Source organism: Panthera onca, chromosome E1, assembly GCF_046562875.1.
Source record: "Panthera onca isolate mPanOnc1 chromosome E1, mPanOnc1 haplotype 2, whole genome shotgun sequence".
NCBI classification, from domain to species: domain Eukaryota; kingdom Metazoa; phylum Chordata; class Mammalia; order Carnivora; family Felidae; genus Panthera; species Panthera onca.
Window position 1 is genome coordinate 45,329,876 of NC_138352.1, and position 24,002 is coordinate 45,353,877.

The 24,002-nt window shown below is 37.4% G+C and overlaps 1 protein-coding gene across 1 annotated transcript in view; it reads left to right on the forward strand.

Annotated features, from left to right (window-relative positions):
• Positions 1-2,892: 2,892 nt before the first annotated feature.
• RNF43 (ring finger protein 43) overlaps positions 2,893-24,002 on the forward strand; it is a 64,674-nt gene continuing 43,564 nt past the window's right edge. The window contains exon 1 of the mRNA XM_060646532.3: positions 2,893-5,162. Coding sequence (XP_060502515.2) covers positions 4,911-5,162 — 252 coding nt within the window. The 5' untranslated portion in view covers positions 2,893-4,910. The remainder of the gene's footprint in view (positions 5,163-24,002) is intronic.

Consider the following 24,002-nt stretch of genomic DNA (forward strand, 5'->3'; position numbering starts at 1 on the left):
GTTGTCTTGCTTGTTTTTACTGTTTAACTGGTGATCAATACAAAACTAAGTCATTTTGACTAGTATTAATAACAGCAAAATTTGAAAGAGAATGTATTACAGAGAAAGACAGATACCACATGGTTTCACTCTTATGTGGACCCTGAGAAACTTAACAGAAACCCATGGGGGAGGGGAAGGAAAAAAAAAAAGAGGTTAGAGTGGAAGAGAGCCAAAGCATAAGAGACTCTTAAAAACTGAGAACAAACTGAGGGTTGATGGGGGGTGGGAGGGAGGGGAGGGTGGGTGATGGGTATTGAGGAGGGCACCTTTTGGGATGAGCACTGGGTGTTGTATGGAAACCAATTTGACAATAAACTTCATATATTGAAAAACAAAAACAAAAACAAACAAAAACAAAAAAAAAAGAAAGAGAATGTATTCTGTTTTTCAAAGAATCTACTTGAAAAAATGTCCTGGCTTTTTTTGTTTTTCTTCATTTGTGATTGAATGGAGATTGAATCTTTAAAATGCCATTAAGGATAAGGACAATTCTTGGACATATTTATAGAAATCTGTTTTTTTAGGAAAAGGACTCATGTCTTCAGTAACTTTAGTCAATCCAGATGTGAAAATAGATCCTGAAGGATGATATTTCTCACGGGTAAGATTAGGTAGTAAATATTAGTGACATGGCATTTCATTACCATGGTAATGACGTCTTTATGATATCTCTGTGGACGTTGTAGTAGATAACCTGAGGGATAAGCCAGAGAATAATTTCTCTTGTTTGTCAGTTCTGGTGACCCAGTAAATACAGTGTATCAGTGAAGTAAAGTACATTGGGCTGTTTAGTTTGATCCTGAGTATCTAAGTGGATATCCAGGTTCATGATACATATTTTCATCATTCCTAGATCTTGGAGTTTCCTCAAGAGAGGGCAACCACATCTATATTTTCTTCCTTCTTTCAACTAAGTGTGTTTATTAACTCTTAGGTTTAGGTCTCTTATTAACTCCTTTCTAAGTTTCAAGCAGGAATAGGTGAGGTAAAGTCCATTAGTAGGTCACTTTTTGTTTAAGATAATTTTGCATATATCAAATATATAGTAATGTGTATTTTGCATTATTTATGCTATACTATTACACAACATACATAAAATAAAAATATAAAACCACAGATGTAAAAAATTCTCTCTAGAAGAATTAGATATATTCTTTTTTTTAAATTTAATTTATTTTTTAAATTTACATCCAAGTTAGTTAGCATATGGTGCAACAATGATTTCAGGAGTAGATTCCTTAATGCCTCTTACCCATTTAGCCATCCCCCCTCCCACAACCCCTCCAGCAGCCCTCTGTTTGTTCTCCATATTTCAGAGACTTAATGTTTTGTCCCCTTCCCTGTTTTTATATTATTTTTGCTTCCCTTCCCTTATGTTCATCTGTTTTGTATCTTAAAGTCCTCATATGAGTGAAGTCATACGATATTTGTCTTTCTTTGACTAATGTTGCTTAGCATAAGACCCTCTAGTTCCATCCATGTAGTTGCGAAAGGCAAGATTGCATTCTTTTTGATTGAGAATTAGATATATTCTTTTGGAAAGAGCTGTAAAGGTCTATACTTGCATTGTATTCTTAAGGTCCAAGCAACAAAGAAAAATGCTAAATTAAGAATTTATTTTATTCTGCTCTATGTCAGTCATTAGGCCTAAAATGTCAAAAGTGTTCCCATAAACCTTCTCTAGGGAAAAAATGCTCAAGGTGAAGAGAGCTCTTACACTTTTTGCTTTCAGAGGTATTATGTCATTTAAGCTTTACAACCAACCTACAATGCAATTATTGTTATCCACATTTTACAGATGATCAATTTGTATGCTTTCATTTGTAAAATCAAAACATTTTTAAATCTTATATGCTTCTTACCACAATTTAAAACATTAAAGTGTACAGTTCAGTAGTGTTAACCACATTCATACTGTTGTACATTTGTACCATTTGGAAAGATTATTGTCAAAAGGTCAAAAATAAAATGTCTGGCCACAGTCAAATATAATCTGGTAAATATGAAAATTCAAACTTTAGAAACATATATGAGAAATTTTTGCATTCTAATGACAAGGTAACTAAAAGGGTTATATATAATTCATGAATGTGGTTATTAGCCAAAATGGGTTTTCTTTTTGCCTACAGGCTTCTCATTAATCATATATATTTTGCCCCTTTGGTTGCATTTATGACATAGACTTACTTGCAATCTTACATTGAGGGCATAGGTCTGACCTCCCAAAGATGTGGGAAGAAAATAACAGGCTCAAGACCTCTGACATCAACCTGACTAAAAGCTCCATACAGGAACAGTTTTAGAAAGGAGATACTGAATTTAAAGTAAGTAAAAACAGAAGAAAAAGTATGCATAAAATGGACAGAGTTCTTGCCAGGGTAGCAGACATAAGACAGCAGTAAACACTACAGCACTGGATGACTTTATTCTGGCTTTGTGCCACTTATAGACACGAAAGCCCAAAAAGAGCAGAAACCCCTTTGAACTTACATTTGCAAAGCCCTGTGTCCCCTCTTTCATGTTCCGCGTTTTCATTATTTTGTTCTCTTTATTTCTTTATACCACCATTTATGTTCTCTTGGGTGCAATCTGCTTAGATACCTGTTTGAGTGAACCTGACTTACCTGTGGTAGCTTGCTTACCCATTGAACTGGATGCAATTTGGCCGTGGCTCAATAGAGGGAGTAGAGGAGCTGAGAGAGGAGAGAGCAAAAGGACATGTCTGGCTGAGTTAAGTGTGCGCGCACTCCAGCCCTTGCCCTAGCCAGCCAGGAGGAGGAGGGGCGGGAGGGGGGGTGGTTGCCCGTAGCTGCTCCACCCTCACTTTGTGTCAGCAGGTAGAGAGCGTGATTGCAGTCCCAGGGGAGGGAGTCAGAGCTAGAACACCAATTACAAACCACAGGCTTCCTCCTCTAGGGAGTTGATCCAGAATTGTCTTTCTGGAAGGGAAGCACTCGAATCTTTCCGAACTTTCCAAGCCCATCCATGATTCAGAGACACTGCTTTCTCCCTCTGGGATTTTCTGTGTTCCTGGTAGTGAATTGTTGCTGATGTATTTGCTACTTTGCTCCTTTTCTCTCTCAAGATTTGATCATTTTATATGCTGTTCGGGGAGAAAAAGAACTTTTGTTAGAAAGGAGATTTCAGAAATGATTTTGGATCCTTTATAAGTGCTTTTAGAGTCTTGGGAACAGTAGCTCTAACCCTGGAGTAAATGTTTGCCTTTGACCTGCATGGATTATTTTTTCAGGCTGCGGAATTTCTCGGCACCTACCTACAGTGTGGGGCACTTGGTTTGGTTGCAGTGTAAGAAGGTGGAAGAATGAGCTGTACTTGGTTAAGCAGTTGAAACCTTTTTTGAGCAGGACCTATAAAAGCATAATTGAATTTGTTTCACCCCCGTGGATTCCAGTGGGCCCGACAGCGCAACAGGTTTGCAGATTTCTTTTGAAATTCTTATTTTTCTCCCTCTGCCTCAGCAAAAGAAAAGGATCTATGTAACAGGTTCATGTTCAATTGCTTGGCTTTTCAGCACTTTTTCTGAAGACTTTATAAGACTTTTTAACTTGACCTCTGAACACGGCGGGCTTTATGGTTGAAGTGCATTTATATTTACTTAAGGGTGCACATTTTAATATCTTAGAACTCAGATTTTGTTTGTACAAAGACCCAAATTCTCAAGTGTGCCTAGAAATAGCACAGATCTACTCTACTCAGGCTTATTTATACTTTTTCAGGGTGTTCTACTTAGAGCCTGTAGACTAATCACCTCCCTACTCCCCCTATCTTTTATTCCCCGCCCCCTCAAGGAATTTGAAAACGTGTTAGGAATGGTCCTTTGTTTTACTTATGAACCTAGAAAATTACAGATTATAAAATCTGGATAATAAAGTAGTTTCCAAAATCATCTCATGGGAAATCAAAGTACTTGGCATTCTCAAGCAGGAGAATAAAAGCCGGAATCCCTAACAGAGAAAGGAAAATAAAGATAGAAATATCAATTTTAACTGGGAAAAATAATTGGGAAGCTAAACTTCTCAAATATTCTTCAAATTTTGAAAGTTGGAAAAAGCGGTGATACTCAGGATTATCCTGTAATATGTGAAGACATATAAATCAGCATCTAATTTATAGACAAATTTAGGTAGAACATTAAAAATGATAGTATATTTAAGTTCATGAAAAGTATTATAAATTCAATGGGTCTAGAACTTTGGCTACCCTAAAATACAGTTTAATGTGGAAACTTTTATGAATACGTGTTATAGCATCTTTGGACATCCCTCACGGTGTGGCCTGAAATATATTGTACCCTCTCCTTCTCCATTAAAACAAAAATCCTCCTATGACCATTGACAAGTTTTGTGGCTTAAAAAGGACCATCTCTTCATTTTCCGAGCTGGCGTGTTTCACTCTTACCTTCAGTGCATGGCTTTAGTTGTTTACTTTGCCTTGTTTTGTTCATTAACATTGGATTTAGTGGCTCAGCAACTTGATGCATATGGAAGACCAGCACCAAGTGATCTGACATAATAAAAATTCAGGATGTGACATTCAACCTCAAGCAAAGTTGGAAATCCCAAACAGAAGTGGTGATATCTTTACTAATCATAGTGAAGATGGGAGAAAATGACATCCCTGCAGCAGAAGTGGGCTGAAAACACCTTCTTCTCTGCCAGATCAGGAATGCCACCTGTTCTTGGGAATATACTTTAGAGAAAGGAAGGGCCAAAACTACGACTTGGCTTTCAGAAACTGAAGCATAAATTCTCTTTTCCTCCATATTTGTCTGGATCTGAGAACCTGCATTTGGTATTAGCTAGTGGAAGCAGTATGTATGGCCGAGGTGCATTGCTGCAGCTGGTAGCATGAGTGGTGGCCACCAGCTGCAGCTGGCTGCCCTCTGGCCCTGGCTGCTGATGGCTACCCTGCAGGCAGGCTTTGGACGCACAGGACTGGTATTGGCAGCAGCGGTGGAGTCTGAAAGATCAGCAGAGCAGAAAGCTATTATCAGAGTGATCCCCTTGAAAATGGACCCCACAGGAAAACTGAATCTCACTTTGGAAGGTGTTTTTGCTGGTGTTGCTGAAATAACTCCAGCAGAAGGAAAATTAATGCAGGTAAGGATAACTTTATTATGTTTCACTTTCCATCTGTTCGAAATGTGTCTTTCTTCTTTTGTCTCCCAAACCAAATACCATACAAGAGCTTCTGCTGTTGAGTTTTCTGTTTGTTCCATCTTTTAAGGATATTGCGTTATTGGCATTCTAAAGCAAATTCTTATTCTAAAAAAGAAACATACAAATTCCACATTTTAGAAGATCATCTGCTTATTTTTAACTCTGGTATTACATTGCCATTTTAGATCCACGTAAGACCTTTCTTTGCAAGTCCAGTACTCTGGACGCTATTTTTTGATAGATTAAATATACGGACTTGTATTTAATTGACATGAGGATCATACTTTATATCCTGATTAAATTTGAAGTGAACACTGAGGAGGTTGATTTTTTTTTTTTATTGAGTTAAAATTGGTATATAACATTATATTAGTTTCAGGTGTACAACATAATAATTTGATATTGTATGCATTACAAAGTGATCACCACAATAAGTCTAGTTACCATCTGTTACCCATACAATTGTAAGGAGGTTACAATGGTCAGCAGCACCCTGAAATTCTAGAATGCCCTTGGAGCATATCTGATTACTGTGTCACTTTTAAAATTCAGCCAAGCTTGAATGCTATGGCTGGCTTTATACCACGTGGAGCACCCTATAGCTAAGCCCAAAATGGAGAGGACTGAATTACAAAATGGACACAAGGTGTAAACTTGCCTCCTTTGGTCTTGTCTATACATAATTTTATTTTTGAAAAATTTTTAATTTAACATCTATTTTTTATTGACCCACAGATCTTTTCAGACACAGTTTGTTAGGCTTTCAGGCTGTGAATTTTGCCTGTGATTCATTCATAGCCTACTCTTTATGTGTTGAATTTATGAACTGACTGGGTCCATAGCATTTCATAGATGAATTACCATTCCCCATGGTGAAGATAGAGCCCAAAGGGCTATACCTTTTTGCTGTGGCATTCTAGGGTCTTATTCCATAAAATTATGTTGCTTATTGATTATAATTCATTTTATGAAAGGACACTTGCTGTAGCTCTTGGATATAGGTTAAAATGTTATTAAATATGATTTATTCCAGTATCCAAACTCAGATTTTAATTTTGTGATTTGAACAGAACCAAAGTATTGTATGAATTTCAATTTTTGTCTACTTAAAGGAGGTGAGAAAATTTAACAAAGTATAGAACTCTCTTTTCCAAACATGGATTTTAACATATATGATTTAGTGGTTCTTCATGGTCACTTTTTAAGCAATATTTTGAAACTGGGATAAATTAAGTAGAAGAAGAATTGGATGACATGGAAGGCTTAACTATTCAGAGAAATAAACAGGCAAAAATAATGTATCTGGGAAAAATGGCCAAAGGCTTTTTGGATGAGTCTATACATATAATTTGAACTGTAGGATGGAATTAGGAATATTTAAAAATTGAAGTCACAAAGAATTTTGAATATAATTGGAAAGGAGACTTCCTGGCCTTGCCTAGTTAATACCCTAAAGCATGAGGTATGTGTTCCATTTTCATTTTTTACCCTAAGTAGTTTTACTATAGAACCATATTTTAATATCTCTGTGGTCTTTGGGAGCCATACTAAGCTTTGTGTCTTATTAATGTCCTGTGGCAGCATGTTCAATGGGTTAATTATATGCTGTATAAAATAGTGTCTCTTTTCTTTTAAATGTGTTACCTTTTATTATCATAAACCTCTGTGTATTCAGAAAGGAAAAGGTATATAACAGAGACTAGCTGGTGTTCTCTTTGCCATTCATTATTTTACCAATCTTTATCATATCTTCTCTTGCTCTACCCTTTTTCTCTGGTAAATCCTGCCAATCTTTTTATTATTATTATTATTATTATTATTATTATTAACTATTAACTTTGAGCCTATCGGTATACTTTACACATTGTTTCTTTACTTTGTGAAGAGGGAATTTCATTGTATCTATTATTTAGCAAGGCCTTTCACCCTTTATTATAGGGTGGTTTGCATCATTGGCAATTTTTAGTCTTTCTTCACTTTTTCTGTCCACGTAAGCTTCTTTTAGGTCATTAATAAACTTGTACACAGGTCTAGTATTAATCACTGGACACTGTCAGCATTGGTCTTGGTTTATTGTCTATTAACCGATTCTTAATCCACAATAGCTACTACATTTTCTTAATAGCTTCTTATGAGAGACTTTATTTTAAAAATACAAAGACAACTATTTGAATAATATGCACCAGTTTTTCTTTATCCACTATTTGATTAACTCTTTCAAAGAACTCTAGAGTGGCGATACATGGTTTCTAATTCTAGCATTCATGCTATTTGTTCCTTATCAGATTACACTACAACTCAGGTTTACTCAACTGTGGTTGACCAAGCCTTCCATTTAACTGAAGTTTATATCTCTTAAAGTTGTGCTTTGCTGCACTTTAGTTTGCTTGATAGATAGCTGTAACCTGGTGTCACAAATCTGAAGACAGTCTTCTCTATTGGCTTTGAGGAATTTTGGATAATTCTATGTATCCTTCTGCCTGTGAATTACTCTAGCTGCCTGTTAAGTTTGATTGTCTTCAAAGATGTCGTCAGGTCTTTTTAAGATTGAGGATGTAAGATTGGGGATGTAGGCATTGGGAAATGTAAAAGTACAAGAACAATGATTTTAAAAAATAGTAACCTTGTTATGGTTTCTGGAATTCTCAGAGAGCTTCAGAAAATCTAACATTTCTTTACATTTTGCTCAATTAATCCATGTCAAGGAAATTTTCTAGATTTCCTAATTCTTTGTCTATGTCTGATAAAAAGGACTAGATGATAGTGATTATGATTTATTACTGTTTTTATTTTTCATTTGAGTATATCCTTTTCTCCTGGTTTATACCATTGTAGATGGAAAATGTGCTAGAGCTTATGCATGGCCTAATTGTCCAGTTTTCTGGTTTATTTACCTCTTGTTGAGGTTTATTTCTATTATTTCTAGTAATGGTGTTGCTACCTCTTCTGTAAATGATTACAGTCCTATTTTCTTTTTCAATTCTTGTTCATTATTTATATATGTCATTTGAAGGGCCAACTTGAAATCAATCTTTTTTTAAAAATATTTTTATTTTTTATTTTTTTAAGTTTATTTATTTTTGACAGAGGCAGAGTGGAAGCATGCGCTGGGGAGGGGCAGAGAGAGAGGGAGACACAGAATCTGAAGCAGGCTCCAGGCTCTGAGCTGTCAGCACAGAGCCTGACACGGGGGCTCGAACTCATGAACCGTGAGACCATGACCTGGGCTGAAGTCGGACACTTAACCGACTGAGCCACCCAAGCGCCCCTCAATCTTTTTTCTTAAAGCAAAAAAAAAAAAAAAAAAAACAAAAAAAAAACCCAAGAGGATTTTAGCATAGCACAAGAGAGCTCAACAATTCTTTGACTATCACACTCTTCCTGCTCAGCTGGTTGTCTTGGATTTTCTTAGGCTGTAGGATAAAGTTATGATCAAGATTAGAATGTACTGTCCTGTGGCTTCATCCCTACAGTGGGAGTTGTGGTGATTTGGCATTTGGCCACTAACAGTGAACACCTCCTGGACAGATTCCCCCTTACACAGTGTCTCTGCTTGTCCCTTAATTTACCTATTAGTCAACAAGTAGCTATCCTATCTTTGCATTTTTGCTTTATTTGTAGTCAGGGCCTGAAATGAATTATTTGAGGAGGGAGAGAAATCTTAATAGTTAAAGTTTTGGCCAAAGCCAGTGAGACGATGCTTTAGCAAACTGTAGTTGACAAAGTGACTACATTGTGGCTCAAGGGATTTGATTTTAGCTCTGGCTCTGTCACTAAGTAGTTGGGTGATTTGGGTCAAAATAGTTATTACAGTTTTCTAGGCTTTAGATTCCCCATCTGTAAAATTGAGAGATTCAAATATAATAATGCATAGCAAATTCGTGCTATTCAGTTTGCGTGTATTAGCTTATTGCATTCTCATAATAACTTTGTGAGAGAAGCGCAATACTTTTATTCTTCACATTTTACGGATAAGGAAATTGAGGCTCAAATATTAGTATCTGCCAAGGTTATGTGGCTAGTAGGTGGCATAGTTGGAACTTGAACCCGAAAGCCCAAGCTTTTCTTGCTCGAAAATTCTGTACATCAAAGAATGCCACAGATGACTAGAACACCAGTGTAGACTTTGTATAAATGATTTATTTCCAGACTAGAAAGGAATGAAAATGATGAGTACTAGTTTCTGAGGTTGATCCAGAATACACAGTATCCTGCTAGTTTCTAAGAATCTCTGTATTCTGTATTCATTCTATTTCCCTCATTTGTGTTTCATTTGCAAAGATATTTGTAAATCAGAATGTTTATTTAATTTTTTTTCATGTTTATTTTGAGAGAGAGAGAGAGAGAGAGAGAGAGTACATGAGCAGGGGAAGGGAGACAGATGAGAGAGAGAGAGACAGAATTCCAAGCAGGCTCCATGCTGCCAGCACAGAACCTGACATGGGGCTCAATAACATGAACTGCGAGATCATGACCTGAGCTGAAATTAACAGCCAGACACTCAACCGACTGAGCCACCCAGGCACTCAAAGAATGTTTACTTAATCAGTATATACCTTTGTTTTTAATTTAAATTTTTTTAATGTTTATTTATTTTTGATAGAGAGACAGAGCACGAGCGGGGGAGGGGCAGAGAGAGAGGGAGACAGAATCTAAAGCAGGCTCCAGGCTCCGAGATGTCAGCACAGAGCCTGACACAGGGTTCAAATTCATGAATCATGAGATCATGACCTGAGCCAAAGTTGGATGCTCAACTGACTGAGCCACCGAGGCATGCCCAAAGTTTACTTTTTATATGGTATTAAAGACATTTCTGGAGCTCATGGTTTTGTTTTTTTGTTTAAAATTTTTTTTTAATGTTTATTTTTGAGAGAGACAGAGCGTGAGCAGGGGAAGGGCAGAGAGAGAGGGGATACCGAATCTGAAGCAGGCTTCAGGCTCTGAGCTGTCAGCACAGAGCCTGATGAGGAGCTTGAACTCAGAAGCCGTGAGATCATGACCTGAGCTGAAGTCGGACACTCAACCAACTGAGCCACCCAGATGTCCCTGTTTGTTTTTGTTTTTAATAGAAGGCCCTTTACATTTTATTCATTGGAAAATGTTGGAACTTTTTGGTACTTTTTTTCCCTTTAAATTGCTAAGTACAGTAGAGGAAAAAGATGTTATAAATGAGTGCTGTACTATTATAAATGTCCTGTTAGGAACCAGAATTGGTAGGACAGGGTATTGTTAGAGAAGAGTGTAGTAATGATGTTCCATTGAATTTATATAGTAGTTTTCTTCCAAGAAGCTTAAAATGATTCACAAATACCTGCAAGCCAAATAAGAATAGGTGATATATACTCCATTTTACAGAAAAGGAAACGTAATGGGGGAGAGAAAGCAAATAAATTATCCAAGAACAAAGTTGCATAGAGATGGGCCCAATCTGCTTTGCAGGAGATAAAGGAGTAATCCAATTTTTAAGGTATCCAAGGATATGGATTTCTCTGGGATCAATTCTGCAGAGTGGCAATCCTAAAAAGCTAAAATATTGTCAAAGAGTGAAATATCTACTCTATTTGAGCCTATGTTGCTCAGTGTGATAATTCAGTCAAAAAACTATTGGTGAAGCAATTTGCCAACTTTATGTCTCAAAAAGCCCTATGAGCCACTGCTCTAACCTGCATTCATTGTTCTTTTCAGCATTGTTATTACGGTAAAAGTCAAAGTCTTTGCAATGACTGGTAAGGCTCATCAGGATCTGACCTGGCATTCTGATGTTTTGCTTCTGCCCTCACTCAGTTCTCATCGCTCTGACCTCCTTGCTGTCCTTCAGTTAAACCAGGCATACTCCCACCTTGGGGCCTTTCCACATGCCAGTCCCACTTATGGGATTTATGCCCCAGGTATTTTCTTCTCTTAGTCTCTCAAATGTCACCCCCCCCCCAAGTGTCAAATATGTCACCTTCTCAGTGAGGTCTTCCTAGACCATCCTATTCTGAAGGGCTCTTCCTATTCCCTCTGGGGCTCATATTCTCCTTCTCTGCTTTGTTTTTCTTTATAAATTTATCGCCATGTAACATATTGTGGTATTTTACTTTTGTACTTGTCTCTGCCCCCTCGGTGAAATATGAGCTCTGTGAAAGTAGGGATTTTTGTCTTCTTAGTTCAGAGCTATATTCTTGGGAGTAATGCCTTAGTATACTTAGTGCCTTAGACATAATACGTACTCAATAAACATTTATTGAATAAATGTAAGGAACATGATGGTGGTGCTAAGTAACTCTAATAGCTGGGAGATAACTTTAGGATAAAACAGATTTATTATGTCATCACATTTCTAAGTATACTGTGAGGTCAATTATTTTGAGTGCTTTCGGTTTGAAAGAACATGCTCTATTCCTTTACTCTGACTTATAGACAGCATAGTAGCTCCTTGATTGCCTCTTCCAAATTGTAAACATGGCTATAATCAATACATTTGCGGTGCTCCTTTACACAGTATTTTTACACAACATTTATTTGATTTAATAGATAGCTCAACATCTGCTTTTTAGGAAATTCTGATTTTCCAAGAAAGATTTATTGAGATATTGACTTTAAATCTGTGATTATCAGATATTGGTGTATATCCAAAGGACCTCACCTTCTTAATCCTTAAGCTTGTGATTCCCAATTCTGGTTTTGAGCTACCCTAACACAGTGATTCTTTATCCTTTTTTGGTGCCACAGACCCCTTTGAGGATTTGAGAAAAATTGCTGACTACATGTATTTGAACATATAATTTTGCATAAAATCTCAGTGAGTTGAATCTTTGAGATGTAGGGATCTAAGGACTCCAGATTAATGGCTGCTATCCTAGAACAATCCCTATTATTTCAAGAAATGATATCAAATTCTCAAAACTAATTTACCCTCAATTTACTTAATTTAAAAAGTATTTATAGGACGCCTGGGTGGCTCAGTTGGTTAAGCGTGTGACTTTGCCTCGGGTCATGGTCTTGCGGTTCGTGGGTTCAAGCCCCGCATTGAACTGACGGCCTGCTTCAGATCCTCTGTCCTCCTCTCTCCCTTTGCCCCTCCCCCACTCCTCTCTCTCTCCCTCTCAAAAATAAATAAACACTAAAAAAAGTATTTGTATATATTACTTGAAGTCAAACAGACAACAATATTATTAGGCAGTTATAAGAAGGTTGGCCTAAGATTACCTCAGATGTAAAAATTGGCATATGACAAAGATCTGCTCATGTTTATTTAGTGAAGGAATTGTGCTTTCCAAATATTAAGTGAAACTCCATCAATTCAAGAAATGCTTACAACCCTTTCATCATGGTGGTTTCACTAAAAGGTCCATAAGAATGAAGGATATTTTACTGATTTGTTTTGATGTAGGTAGAACAATTGTAGCTGTATGTGTCCGTTTGATTACTAAATTCAAAAAACAGAGGCTGTAACACTAACTTTGGTTACTTTCTATTTTTTTGGTTTCTATCCTTTAAGCTTCACTTCTACCCTAGGGTAGAATTCTTTGAGCCCTTAAAATTTGCTATAATGGAAAACTTTGAATCTTTCTTAAAAAGGTTTATTCTTGCTAAGCTACTTTATATACTCTAATTTTTGTCTGGGCTCTAAACATTACAGTTCATGAATACATTTTGTTTTGATACTTTTTAGTAAGAGTTTGTGTTTAATAGGCAAATTCAGGAACACCAAAATAATAAAAATGATTTAAGTTAGAGGGTTTTTTTTCCTGAGAATTATAAACACAAGGCTCACATTTTCCTTGGAGATAGGACATTAGATTCTTTAGAAATTCTAATTCCTGAAGGCAGCTTGGGTAGCTCAGTTGGTTAAGTGTCCCACTCTTGATTTCAGCTCAGGTCATGATCTCATAGTTTGCAGGTTCAAGTCCCGCATTGGGCTCTATGCTGGCAGCATAGAGCCTGCTTGGGATTCTCCCTCCCTCTCTCTCTCTCTCTCTCTGCCCCTTCCCCGCTCATGCTCTCTTTCTCTGTCTCTCACTCAAAAAAAAAAAAAAAAAAAAAAAAAAAAATCAAATCCCTGGATTTTGAAGCAGTGGTAGTTAAGACAGCAATATAACTATCTTCAAGACCACTGTATGTTTTTTTTTTAAAATCTAGGATACTTCTGTTATGATGGAAATCAACCATAATATAACTGTAATTTAAGTAGCATATTCAGTTATCATATGCCTGTCAATTTCGTGCATGCTTATATATCAAAAGGTTACTATTATGCATATTTAAATATATGATAATTGAGAAACACTGTTGCTATTGTTATTTCTGTAGAATAATTTGGATGAGACTGAAGGCCTTATGTTTTACGCCTATTTATCTTGCTAGTTCCTAAAAACTGATTATGGATTCCCATTCTTTTTTCCCTAAAAAGTACAGTTTGTGTACAGTCTTGTGAATTAGCCACTCAGAAAAATATTTTACATGATTCAGGTTTTAGGTTTTAGGTCCTTTAATTTTTGTATCTTCTATCTAGAACCATATAGGTATCTGACTTTACAATTCTGTGGCCAGTTTTTTTTAAACTTGGTGAAATACTTCTTTGGACTTACACTAGAATTAAGTCCTATTCAGTTTTCCATACCTAGGGTAAAATACAGTTTGGAGAGGGGAAGGGCAGAAAGGGCAGCCTATTCCATTTATAAAATATAACAGCAAATTTCAAGCTAGAAAAACACCTAATCCAATCATTTGATTTTACAGATGAAGAAATAGACTCAGATTAGTAGTTTGCCAAGGAGCTGCCAATCTACTGCCATATCTTACTGGCCAGCATTTTTAGCAAACCGTATTTATTTATTTATTTTAAACTTTTTAGGGGGTCATTGCAAGGAGATTAAAAAGCAGATGTTGGCAGAGATTTTCCCCTGAGCATTCCATTAAGAAGATATTATAAACTGCCATAGGGTCTTTCTCCTCTTTGATCCCTAGTCAACCAGAAGGCATACTTTAAAATAAGTGAACAAACATAAAGTATCTTACCACAACTTAGCATTACTTCACATGGTGCTTATGTCATTTATTCTGCTGTAGAGTCACTGTGCACCACATGGCCTGTTGACCTGGATTGTCTCCTCAAAGCAGTGGAGGCTTCTTATGAAATCTAGGCCAAGAACCATACCCAGACTGGGGGCAGCACTGGAGTCTCTCAGTGTCTTATAATGTGGATCTCCTAGTGCGTACCAAACACTATGGCAGTTCCTGTAGGAGTACAAAGCACGGGACCCTAGCCTAGTCCATCGGGGGAGAACAGCAGAAGCCAGTATGAGATGAATGCCAAGCAAGAGGCTCAGGCATAGATGCTCTAGAGTGCTGATTTTCATTCTTTCAGGAGTCTTTCAAATGACTGTGGTAGTTCTGTTTCACAGTCCCCTAGGACCAAAGGAAAAACAAACAAAAAACACAAAATTTTAACCCAGACAACTTCAAGTGGCTTAAAGCTAGAGGACAAGTACAACCCAAACAATCATACCTTCTAATTTTATTGTTATCAGTTAAATATAGGTTATAATATTGTCTGTGTAAATATTCCTGTATGTATAATACTCATCTGTAGCATTTTCTTTAGAAATGCTACATTTTCTTTAGTTAGTTGAACTAAACACCATGGTTTTCTTCTCAAGTTGCAAACTGTCTTTCTAAAATGTACAAGAAGTTTCTGTTAAGTTGTAGTGAAATTAAAACAGAACATTTAGCTTTAAACAGAATGCAACGTATTAGTTCTGTTTGAATGGAGAATCTCAGTAGCTCAGTTTTAATTCTTTAATAACTGCATAAAAGAAGAAATAAATACTATGTAAAAGGTGAATATTTGAATATCATCTCTATTCAGCAAAATTTATGTCTAATTTTTTTTAACGTTTACTCATTTTTGAGAGAGACAGAGAGAGACAGAGCGCAAGTGGGAGAGAGAGACGGAGACACAGAATCTGAAGCAGGCTCCAGGCTCTGAGCCATCAGCACAGAGCCCAATGTGGGGCTTGAACCACAAACCACGAAATCATGAACTGAGCCGAAGTTGGACACTTAACCGACTAAGCCAACCAGGCACCCCCAGCAAAATTTGTTCATAATACCAAGATGTTAAAAAATTATTGACTTTAGTCCTCTGTATCTGTTATTTCCATTCTCTAAAATGTGTTGTGATTTTAGTATAATATGAGGAATATAGACACTTAACTCTAGAAGAATGTACATATCTGCTATGACAGCAGCAACAGGTTATTACCTGCTCTGAAGTTAGTAAACTGTATGGTTATACATCATATATTTTGATCATTGGAGATTATGTGGAGTGCAATTGTCCCCTTTGTAACTATGCAAAGTCCCTAGGTGCCTCATGACCATTTAAAAAATAAGAGTAAGTTGTGAAACCTATCATCTGTTGGGGTATGGTTGGTCGGGTAAGTAAATAATCTTTAAGATCCTTTCCAGCTCTAAACATTGAGAGTTTATGTTTACTTTAGAAATAGACTTATTGTATTAAAGAGACATGTAACTTGCTTATTGATTTCTCTTCCCTGAGATAAAATTTGTTTTGTAGGTGGTACAAAAATCTGACCAAATTCCTTAAAATCACACAACAGATTGCTAGCAAAACGAAGTGTCAGACTCAGGTGCACTCTGGGTCCTCTGGTCCTATACTGTCTTTGCATTCAGTTACACACACAAAAAGGAATTTTTCTCTGGAGATTTAGATTTTAAAATATCTGTTGTAGATTGAGAACCCTTATTCTAAATTCTTCATCAAGGTGTCTCAGTGATCAAACCACACTGACTTCAATCATGAGCCTACATCTAAGTGAATCTGAACCTTTGGAAAGGCTTGGAAAAGCCATGTATAACCTAGAGCCAGTCTGGACCATAGTAGTAAAGGAGGATGATGCATCTGATTCTAAAATATTTGGGGGGGGGGGCGCCTGGGTGGCTCAGTCGGTTAAGCGTCCGACTTCAGCTCAGGTCATGATCTGATCTGTGAGTTCGAGCCCCGCGTTGAGCTCTGTGCTGACCGCTCGGAGCCTGGAGCCTGCTTCAGATTCTGTGTCTCTGTGTCTCCTTCTCTCTCTGCCCCTTCCCCGCTCCTCTGTCTCTTTCTGTCTCAAAAATAAATAAAAACATTTTAAAAAAATTAAAAAAATATTTGGTAAAGTTGAATTATTGGAGATAAGCTAAATAATTACACTAGAAATAAGACTTTCAGAGCAGCTGGTAGGTGTTCATGTGTGGGGCTGTGGGATAGAGCTCTAGTATATAAGCATCTGGAGGCATCTGGGAGGAGTGGAAATGGGGCCATCTGATTAGTAACTATGCCTTGTTATTAAACCGTGACTTTCTGCATTGTACATCCTCAGAGTTGGAAAACTTCCGCTGGCAAAAAAAGAAGAGAAGGGCTGCGGTGCTGTTACTGAGGGCCATACAGTAGACACAAAAGCGCCTTCTTAGAGGCCTGCAGCAGAGGCAGCTTGTACAGGCAGGCCCAGTCCTCTCAAAGACTGGGAATCAGATTCTTTCCCCAGGGGGTTTCCAACTAGTTTGCACTTCAGAAAAATCTTTTCTTTCTCCTGCTGTTCACGCCCTGCAAAGAATTTTCTTCCAACCAAAGAAATTGTTTTATAATCAAAGATCCTTGTCCTTAGTTGGACATCAAAGAAAGTTTGGAGGAGACTGGGGGATTATGTGAATGCCTCGAATTTATTTTGAATGCAAACTTGCAACATTAGCAGGCCCCCCAAAGAATATACTCATCTCAGACTTGGGAGAGAGCCTAATATAACTAAGTCTGTATTCTTCCTTGGTTGGATGTGCCCTGGTAAGATACAAATGAGTTGAATAGCTCTATCTGGACTTAATTCCTGTATGTTTGGTTCTTGAGGGTCTTACTGGAAGAGAGACTCTTACTCCACCTGCCCTTTTAAAACCTGATATTGGGAAACGTGAACATTTGTTGGCAAACTTGAAACAACAACAACAAAAATCTTTTTTAACCTTCAACACTTCAACTCTTGGGAATTTGGGGTTTCTCCCAGGGCAGTTGATGATATCACCAATGTTGGGAGCCACATTCCCTGCATTCTCTGCTGTCTCCGAGGTGTTGATGATGTCATTTTCTCTCACAAAGGAAAACCTCAGCACCCCGAGGGCCTGAACTCAGGTCTTGGCAGGTTAATGAAGGAGGAACTTACTTCTGGGTTTAAACTGTTTGGCACAACCATGTTAAGTACTAGGGAGAATTAACACTGTAACTTTAAGAAATTATTTTCTGGGTCAGAGCAATGATTGATTTAATATTTTGGTTCTTGCAATTGGGACATTTATAGGCTGTTGTTCTAAGACATTATGGCAGCTCCTCCTCCTCCTTCTTTTAGAGAAAAAGAGTGAGAGTGTGAGTGGGGGATAGGGGCAGAGGGAGAGAGAGCCTAAGCAGGCTCCACACTCAGTGAGGAGCTGATGCAGGACTCTAGGATCCCATGACCCTAGGATCATGACCTAAGCCGAAATCAAGAGTTGGATGCTCAACCGACTGAAGGGCTCCTTCTTAAATATCCTCTGAGTCTGTGAATTTTTCCAAGCTTTTCTGGAATCCAGTTATAAATTATCTGACTTTCCTTCCTAAAGCAGATTAACAACAACAAAAACAAGAATTAGAAAAAAATAAAGTGATGGATAGGACAGATTTAGGCAGAATTATGCCCTGGGCAAAGTACATTCTTGTTATTTTAATCTTCGCTCTGTGGTTATGAACAGAAGAGAGTATTTGGTCTAGGAGACGTCCAATCTCTTCTGTCCCTTCATTGCAACCACAAAGTAGTGGTTGGAAATAGAATTCCAGGAACACCAAAAATGCTCACAGTTTCCAATAGTGGCAGCTCCAGTGCCCCAACAAGGATTCTTTGAGCACTCTTCCTCAGAAACTTCTTGTGGTGTCCTTGTGGTTAGGAGCCTACATCATCAATCACAAAGGCTTGTCCTGAAGACAAACCTGGTAAAAATGTCAGTTGTCTATCTTTGCCACCAAAAACAATCCTTTATGTTTTTACTCTGTTTTAAACGAATATGCTCTATAGGTTTTTAGAGGAAGACAGTTTCTTTGAAGGAATCATCAACTGCCCATTCTCACAAAATTTTAAATGCACTAGTTTGTTCTAGAAAGGTAAGTCAGGAGGTATAGGTTAGGCAGGATTTGACAGAGGTTTTTATTCCACTCAGCAGTGTTAAACTAACTTCCCTGTGTTACTCCAATGCAGACATTAGATTATAGTTTTGGGTTTTTTTTTACACTAAGAATATATGGGTAAAATTCACTGAAATACAAGAATATCCCTTTAGTTTATATAGGGGAACAGGGAATTGAACTGAAGGGAAGATCCTGACCTGCAACTCTTCATTGTTATAATCTGATGTCTCCTGAGCTGATATGTACTGGAACTAAATTAATATTATTATATGAAATGCCCTAGTTTTTGCAGCAAAGGTATGGAACAGGATTTGGCATTTTGTTTCCATTTTTATTGTTTTGTTTTCTAAAGGGAAGTTTGAGTTGGAGCCTGTCTGGCAGGATTTCATACTTCTACCAAACCACCTGCCCTGGCAGAGACAATGGAATCAAAAGTCAAGTTCTTTATGGAATCAAAAGTCAAGTTCTTTATGGCTGCACCTACCTTGTCAGCGCTACCAGAAGATCTGGTTTTCTCCTGTAGCCAAACTCTACCCAGAAACTATAGCATTTGGCACCTAAACAGTGGGTACATATACCCCAAAACTTGGATGTCCCAATTTTAGGAGGACACTAGTACTAGTTCTCCACTGACATCTAAGGTAGTCTTTTGTATTGCATTCAGTGACTATTTTGTTACTTATCAAATGGAGGAGATGTAACTTTCTGGTTCACTGGTTTTTAAGATTTTTGTCAGGATCTATCAATGATGATGAATCATTTGGTAATTTATGTGTAGAAATTGCCTTGCACAATTATGTCTCTGCTAAGCATGAAGGAGAATTTGAACTATCTAAAAGAGATCAGGAACATGATCTCCAAAGTCAGAACACCATGCAGTGTTTGCCGGGAGAAGAAGCTACCATTTGTCCCTGCTGCTCTTTCCATCTCCCAGAAATGTAAGTCACCCTCTGGGTCACCAGGTGAATGCTCTCTGATTAGGTAATTGTTTTGGAGGCCATCTAACTTCCATGATGAGGACATTTTCCTTTTGAATTATCAGCGTGTATTTTGGGTTCGCTTAGGGTAGAGTTACTTCATTATGTTCTAACTTTATGTATAACTGGAGGCCTTCTGGCCTAAGAACATAATTTCTGTCACCAATCAGATCATTGAAAATAACACACCCACCAAACTGTTTGCACAGTATTTACATATAATGATATAATATAATAAGGCATAAAGGGTGTTCTAAAATGAGTGGCAACATCTCACAGTAAAAAGAGTTCTCAGTAGTCTTGTGTTTTAATCACAGCTCTAATCCTTAAGGAAAATTGTTGAACTTCTTTGAGTCTGTATCCTCATGATTAAAATGGGGATAATAGTAATAGTCTGCCGACCTGAAATGAAATGAGGATTGTCTTTGGAAATTACAAATGTAAGGGTATTATTATTATTATTAATAGTAATTAGACTTGAGCTCTTTCTTATTCACCTAATGATTGTTAAGAAATATGAAGTTTCAGGGTTATGGATTTAAGCTCAGTTAACCTATTTGAATTCAATTTGGCATTATCCTGAAATAACTAAGTATAAGACTATTTATATTTTTTATGTGACTAAAAAGACAAAGCTTTAGATTCAAAATTTGTGGGTTAAAGGGCTGATTAAATGTTACCATAATGTAGTGGCAGGTAGCCTTAATGGCTTAGAGAATGACTAATGGCATATATGTTCTAGGGTGGGAACTTAAGTCCTGTTATGGCCTTGCTTGTGCCATGGTGGATCACTTGCCCTCCCTGGACCTTTGTACATGTGGCTGTTCTGTATTGGTGAGCCCATTAAGTTCCTTCCAGGACCAATGAGGTGGTCACTGACACAACACAACACAGCTACTTTCTAAGTTTTTACTTCTCAGCGTCAGAGGGATCCTAGAACCATATTATACATACTACTCTTACATTTTCCCTTTTGGAAATTTTGGAGTATTCTTTTCATTGCTGCTGCCGTGAAATGATTGCTCAGAATGCTGAAGCTCTCAGCCTCCTGTGTAGGTTTACAGTTGTTTTCTAAGGGATAGAAGGAAAGGAGTTCAGGATTGAGAAGGGAACTAATTTACCCAGTTCATTATACTTGTACTGTGCTGGTCCCAACATGTTGTTCTTTGAAGCTTGGCAGATAAGGTTCTAAAGCCTGCTTGGAAATTATCCCACAGGTCCCTGAGACTCCCAGCTCCCCATCTGAGAAGTATTAGATCAAAATGAGAATAAACAGTTTTAAGCATAGCACCTATCAAATATTTGTAGCCCGGAAATCATTTTTGGGTAAAGATATCCTTTGAGGCATCTCAGAGACTAATATTCTGCACTATGGAAAAATCTGTATTCCATGCAGTTACTTTATGAAGTCTACCCCCAAAATAGGTAAATAATGGGATAAAGGTAATTATGGGGTTTCTCATCTTTTCTGCTTGCCTGTTCCTTGTTGTGATTAAACACATGTGGCTTATAACTCTTTTAGAAACCAACTGAATTACCATTATTATACTTTCAACACTTGCATGGTATTATAATCCATTTCAATCATAGTGCAATATAGTGGGAGTCAGGAGACAAGTGTGTATGGGGATGATGGAGAGGGCAAATGTTTTCTCTTGTGTTGGTTTTGAGAAGTGTCTTTCTTCTCTTAAGGTATTTCTTGGGGAGAGGCGCTTGGGTGGCTCAGTTGGTTAAGCATCTGACTTTGGTTTGGCTCAGGTCAGGATCTCACGGTTCATGGCTTCAAGCTCCGTGTTGGGCTCTGCACTGACAGCTCAGAACCTGGAGCCTGCTTCAGATACTCTGCTTCAGATTCTGTGTCTCCCTCTCCCTCTGCCCCTCCCTCACTTGTGTGTGCACAAACATGAGCACACCCGCCCGGCTCTCTCTCTCTCTCTCTCTCTCTCTCTCTCAAAAATAAATAAATAAACATTAAAAAAAAAAAAAAAAAGACTTCTTGGGGAAAGCTGTTTTCTTCCCGAGGCCTAATAAAGATTAGTGAGAGAGGTCTGTAAAGCATTTGAAGCTCTTTGAAATAAAGGCATGGATAAACACTCAGTATCATTGTTATTATCATTACAAAGGAAAACCCAGCATGTGATGTTTTGGGTCACTTCCAGCGGCATTTTTTGATGTTCCTGATTCCTTTTTTGACCTTTGCCTCTTGATAGCTTTATACATTTATTGAGGCTATTGGACAAAGTCTTGAGATCCTAAGTAATAGGGTGTTAACAATGAATGACTGCTAGCCTCCATTTCTATGGGTCAAATGTCTGAAAGTGTGTTTAAAGTAAGTAGGTGTCTGTCTGTCTTTGGATACCTTGTTGTTCAAGTTTGGCAATCTTGGTGGCAAACTTAATTTAATATCTGATCATTTGAATTTTTATTTCCAATTCTATTCCTTAGAACCAGAGTTTTATAGGGAAATTTTCATTAACTACAATAATTACTAAATAAACTGGGATATTTTTCTGTATTGTGCTTATAAGTTAGAGATAAATTAAAAGGAAGAAGCAGATAGAAAGGATATAAAAAACAAATAATATGAGAACTTCCAGAAATAATACAAGAATTTCCTAGGGGCACCATAATAAGTTCAGCCAATCTCCTATACTTCAGAATATAAATTATTTCATGCTAAAAATGATCATAATGATATCTTTATAGTGTTAGAAGATACCAAAGATACCAAATAAAGGCTATATTATGTTCAGCATAATGTATTTAGGCAGGAAAGTATACTAAACATTTTGGAAAGGGTTTGTCTGGTACAGATTAAATTGGTCCTTAGCAAGCTAAATAAATCACAAACTTTTATTTTCTGCCTTCTGTATTCAAGGACTCATGCTAATCAGAATATTCTCTTCCCTGATTGGCAGCTATATTTGAGAATTGAGTAGAATTAATGCTCAATTTTTTTTAAATGCTGCTGGTCTTTCCTTTTGAGTTTGTGGGGTTGCTATGTGTTGCTAAAAAAAAAGAAAAGACAACCCTAGTTGATGAGTTGGGTTTTTTTGTTTTAGATTTAAAATGGTTATACACACACATATATTTTCCCCTCAATTTTTTCAGTTGAGTTTGTTTTTTTTCAATCCCCACCCCAATTTATGCATCTATACAACACACAGGTTTTTGTGTTTCTAAGCTTAGCTTTTGCCAAAGAAATGTAGAAAAAAGAATTGAATATTTGCATCAGAACCAAAAGAGACTCAACAGATTCTATAGGAAATTGGATATGAGGATGGTATACATTATGCCAACCACTAATATAAAATTATTTGAAATTGGGGTACCTGGGTGGCTCAGTGGGATAAGTGTCTGACTTCAGCTCAGGTCATGATCTCATGGTTTGTGAGTTCCAGCCCCACATCAAGCCCTGCATGGGGCTGTCAGGGCAGAGGCTCCTTCAGATCCTCTGTCCCCTTCTCTCTTTGCCCCTCCCCGTCGTGTGTGTGTGTGTGTGTGTGTGTGTGTGTGTGTGTGTGTGCGCACGCGCGCGTAGGCGCGAGCGTGTGTGCGTGGGTGTATGCGCACACACGTGCGCACACTCCCTCAAAAATAAAATTAAAAAATAAAATTATTTGAAATTAACAGCATGTTTAGCCACCCTGAAACTACTAATAATGGTAAATATGTGTTTATGTGTATATACACTTGAAGAATTGAAGATGAGTGTTTAGATTAGAATGAATAATATGTATTAGATATACTTATAAATGACATATTTTTTAAATGTTATTTACAGTCTTATCTTTTTAAATATATTTTTTAATGTTTATTTTTGACAGAAAGAGCGTGAGTGGGGGAGGGGCAGAGAGAGAGGGAGACACAGAATCTGAAGCTGGCTCCAGGCTCTGAGCTGTCAGCACAGAGCCCGATGCTGGGCTCAAACTTATGAAGCATAAGATCATGACCTGAGCCGAAGTCTGATACTTAACCCACCAAGCCACCCAGGCACCCTTATAAATGACATATTGTATATGCTCTATATAGAATATATGTTATTTATATTATATATAGAACATGTATATGGAATATAGAACACATGTATATATTCTAAATACTTATTTTCCATCCTTTATAGGAAGCTTCTTCCTCTATGCGAACCTTAGACCGGTCTCTGAAAACAGTTGCCTTTGGAGACCCTAAAGGCAAATTACTTATGCGGCTTTTGAAATTTTGCCTATTGAGAGGATGGTCACAGGCAAAATGGATAACCTTAGGACAGTCCCCCTCTGTGTCCCTTTTCCCTGATACCTGTCTTTCAGTTAAATTTACTTAGCAGAAAACAATCAATTCTAACCCCAAAGTGATGTCTTTTGCTTTGTTTCAGCCTTGTCTCAGATTCAGGATGTTGGGGTTGACTTTCTTCTCTTTCTTGTTGACTATCTCCTTAAGAATTTTTATCTACATAATGGTCCGGTTTCTTTTCTCTCATTTTCATTTTGGGGTCATTAAAGAATCTGTGCCCACTGTCAAATCAAATGTCTCTTCTCACTATGAAAATTTGCTATCACTTTTGTATCCTCCATATCATGTTGGTCTTACTTAGTTTGGGATTTTGACGAC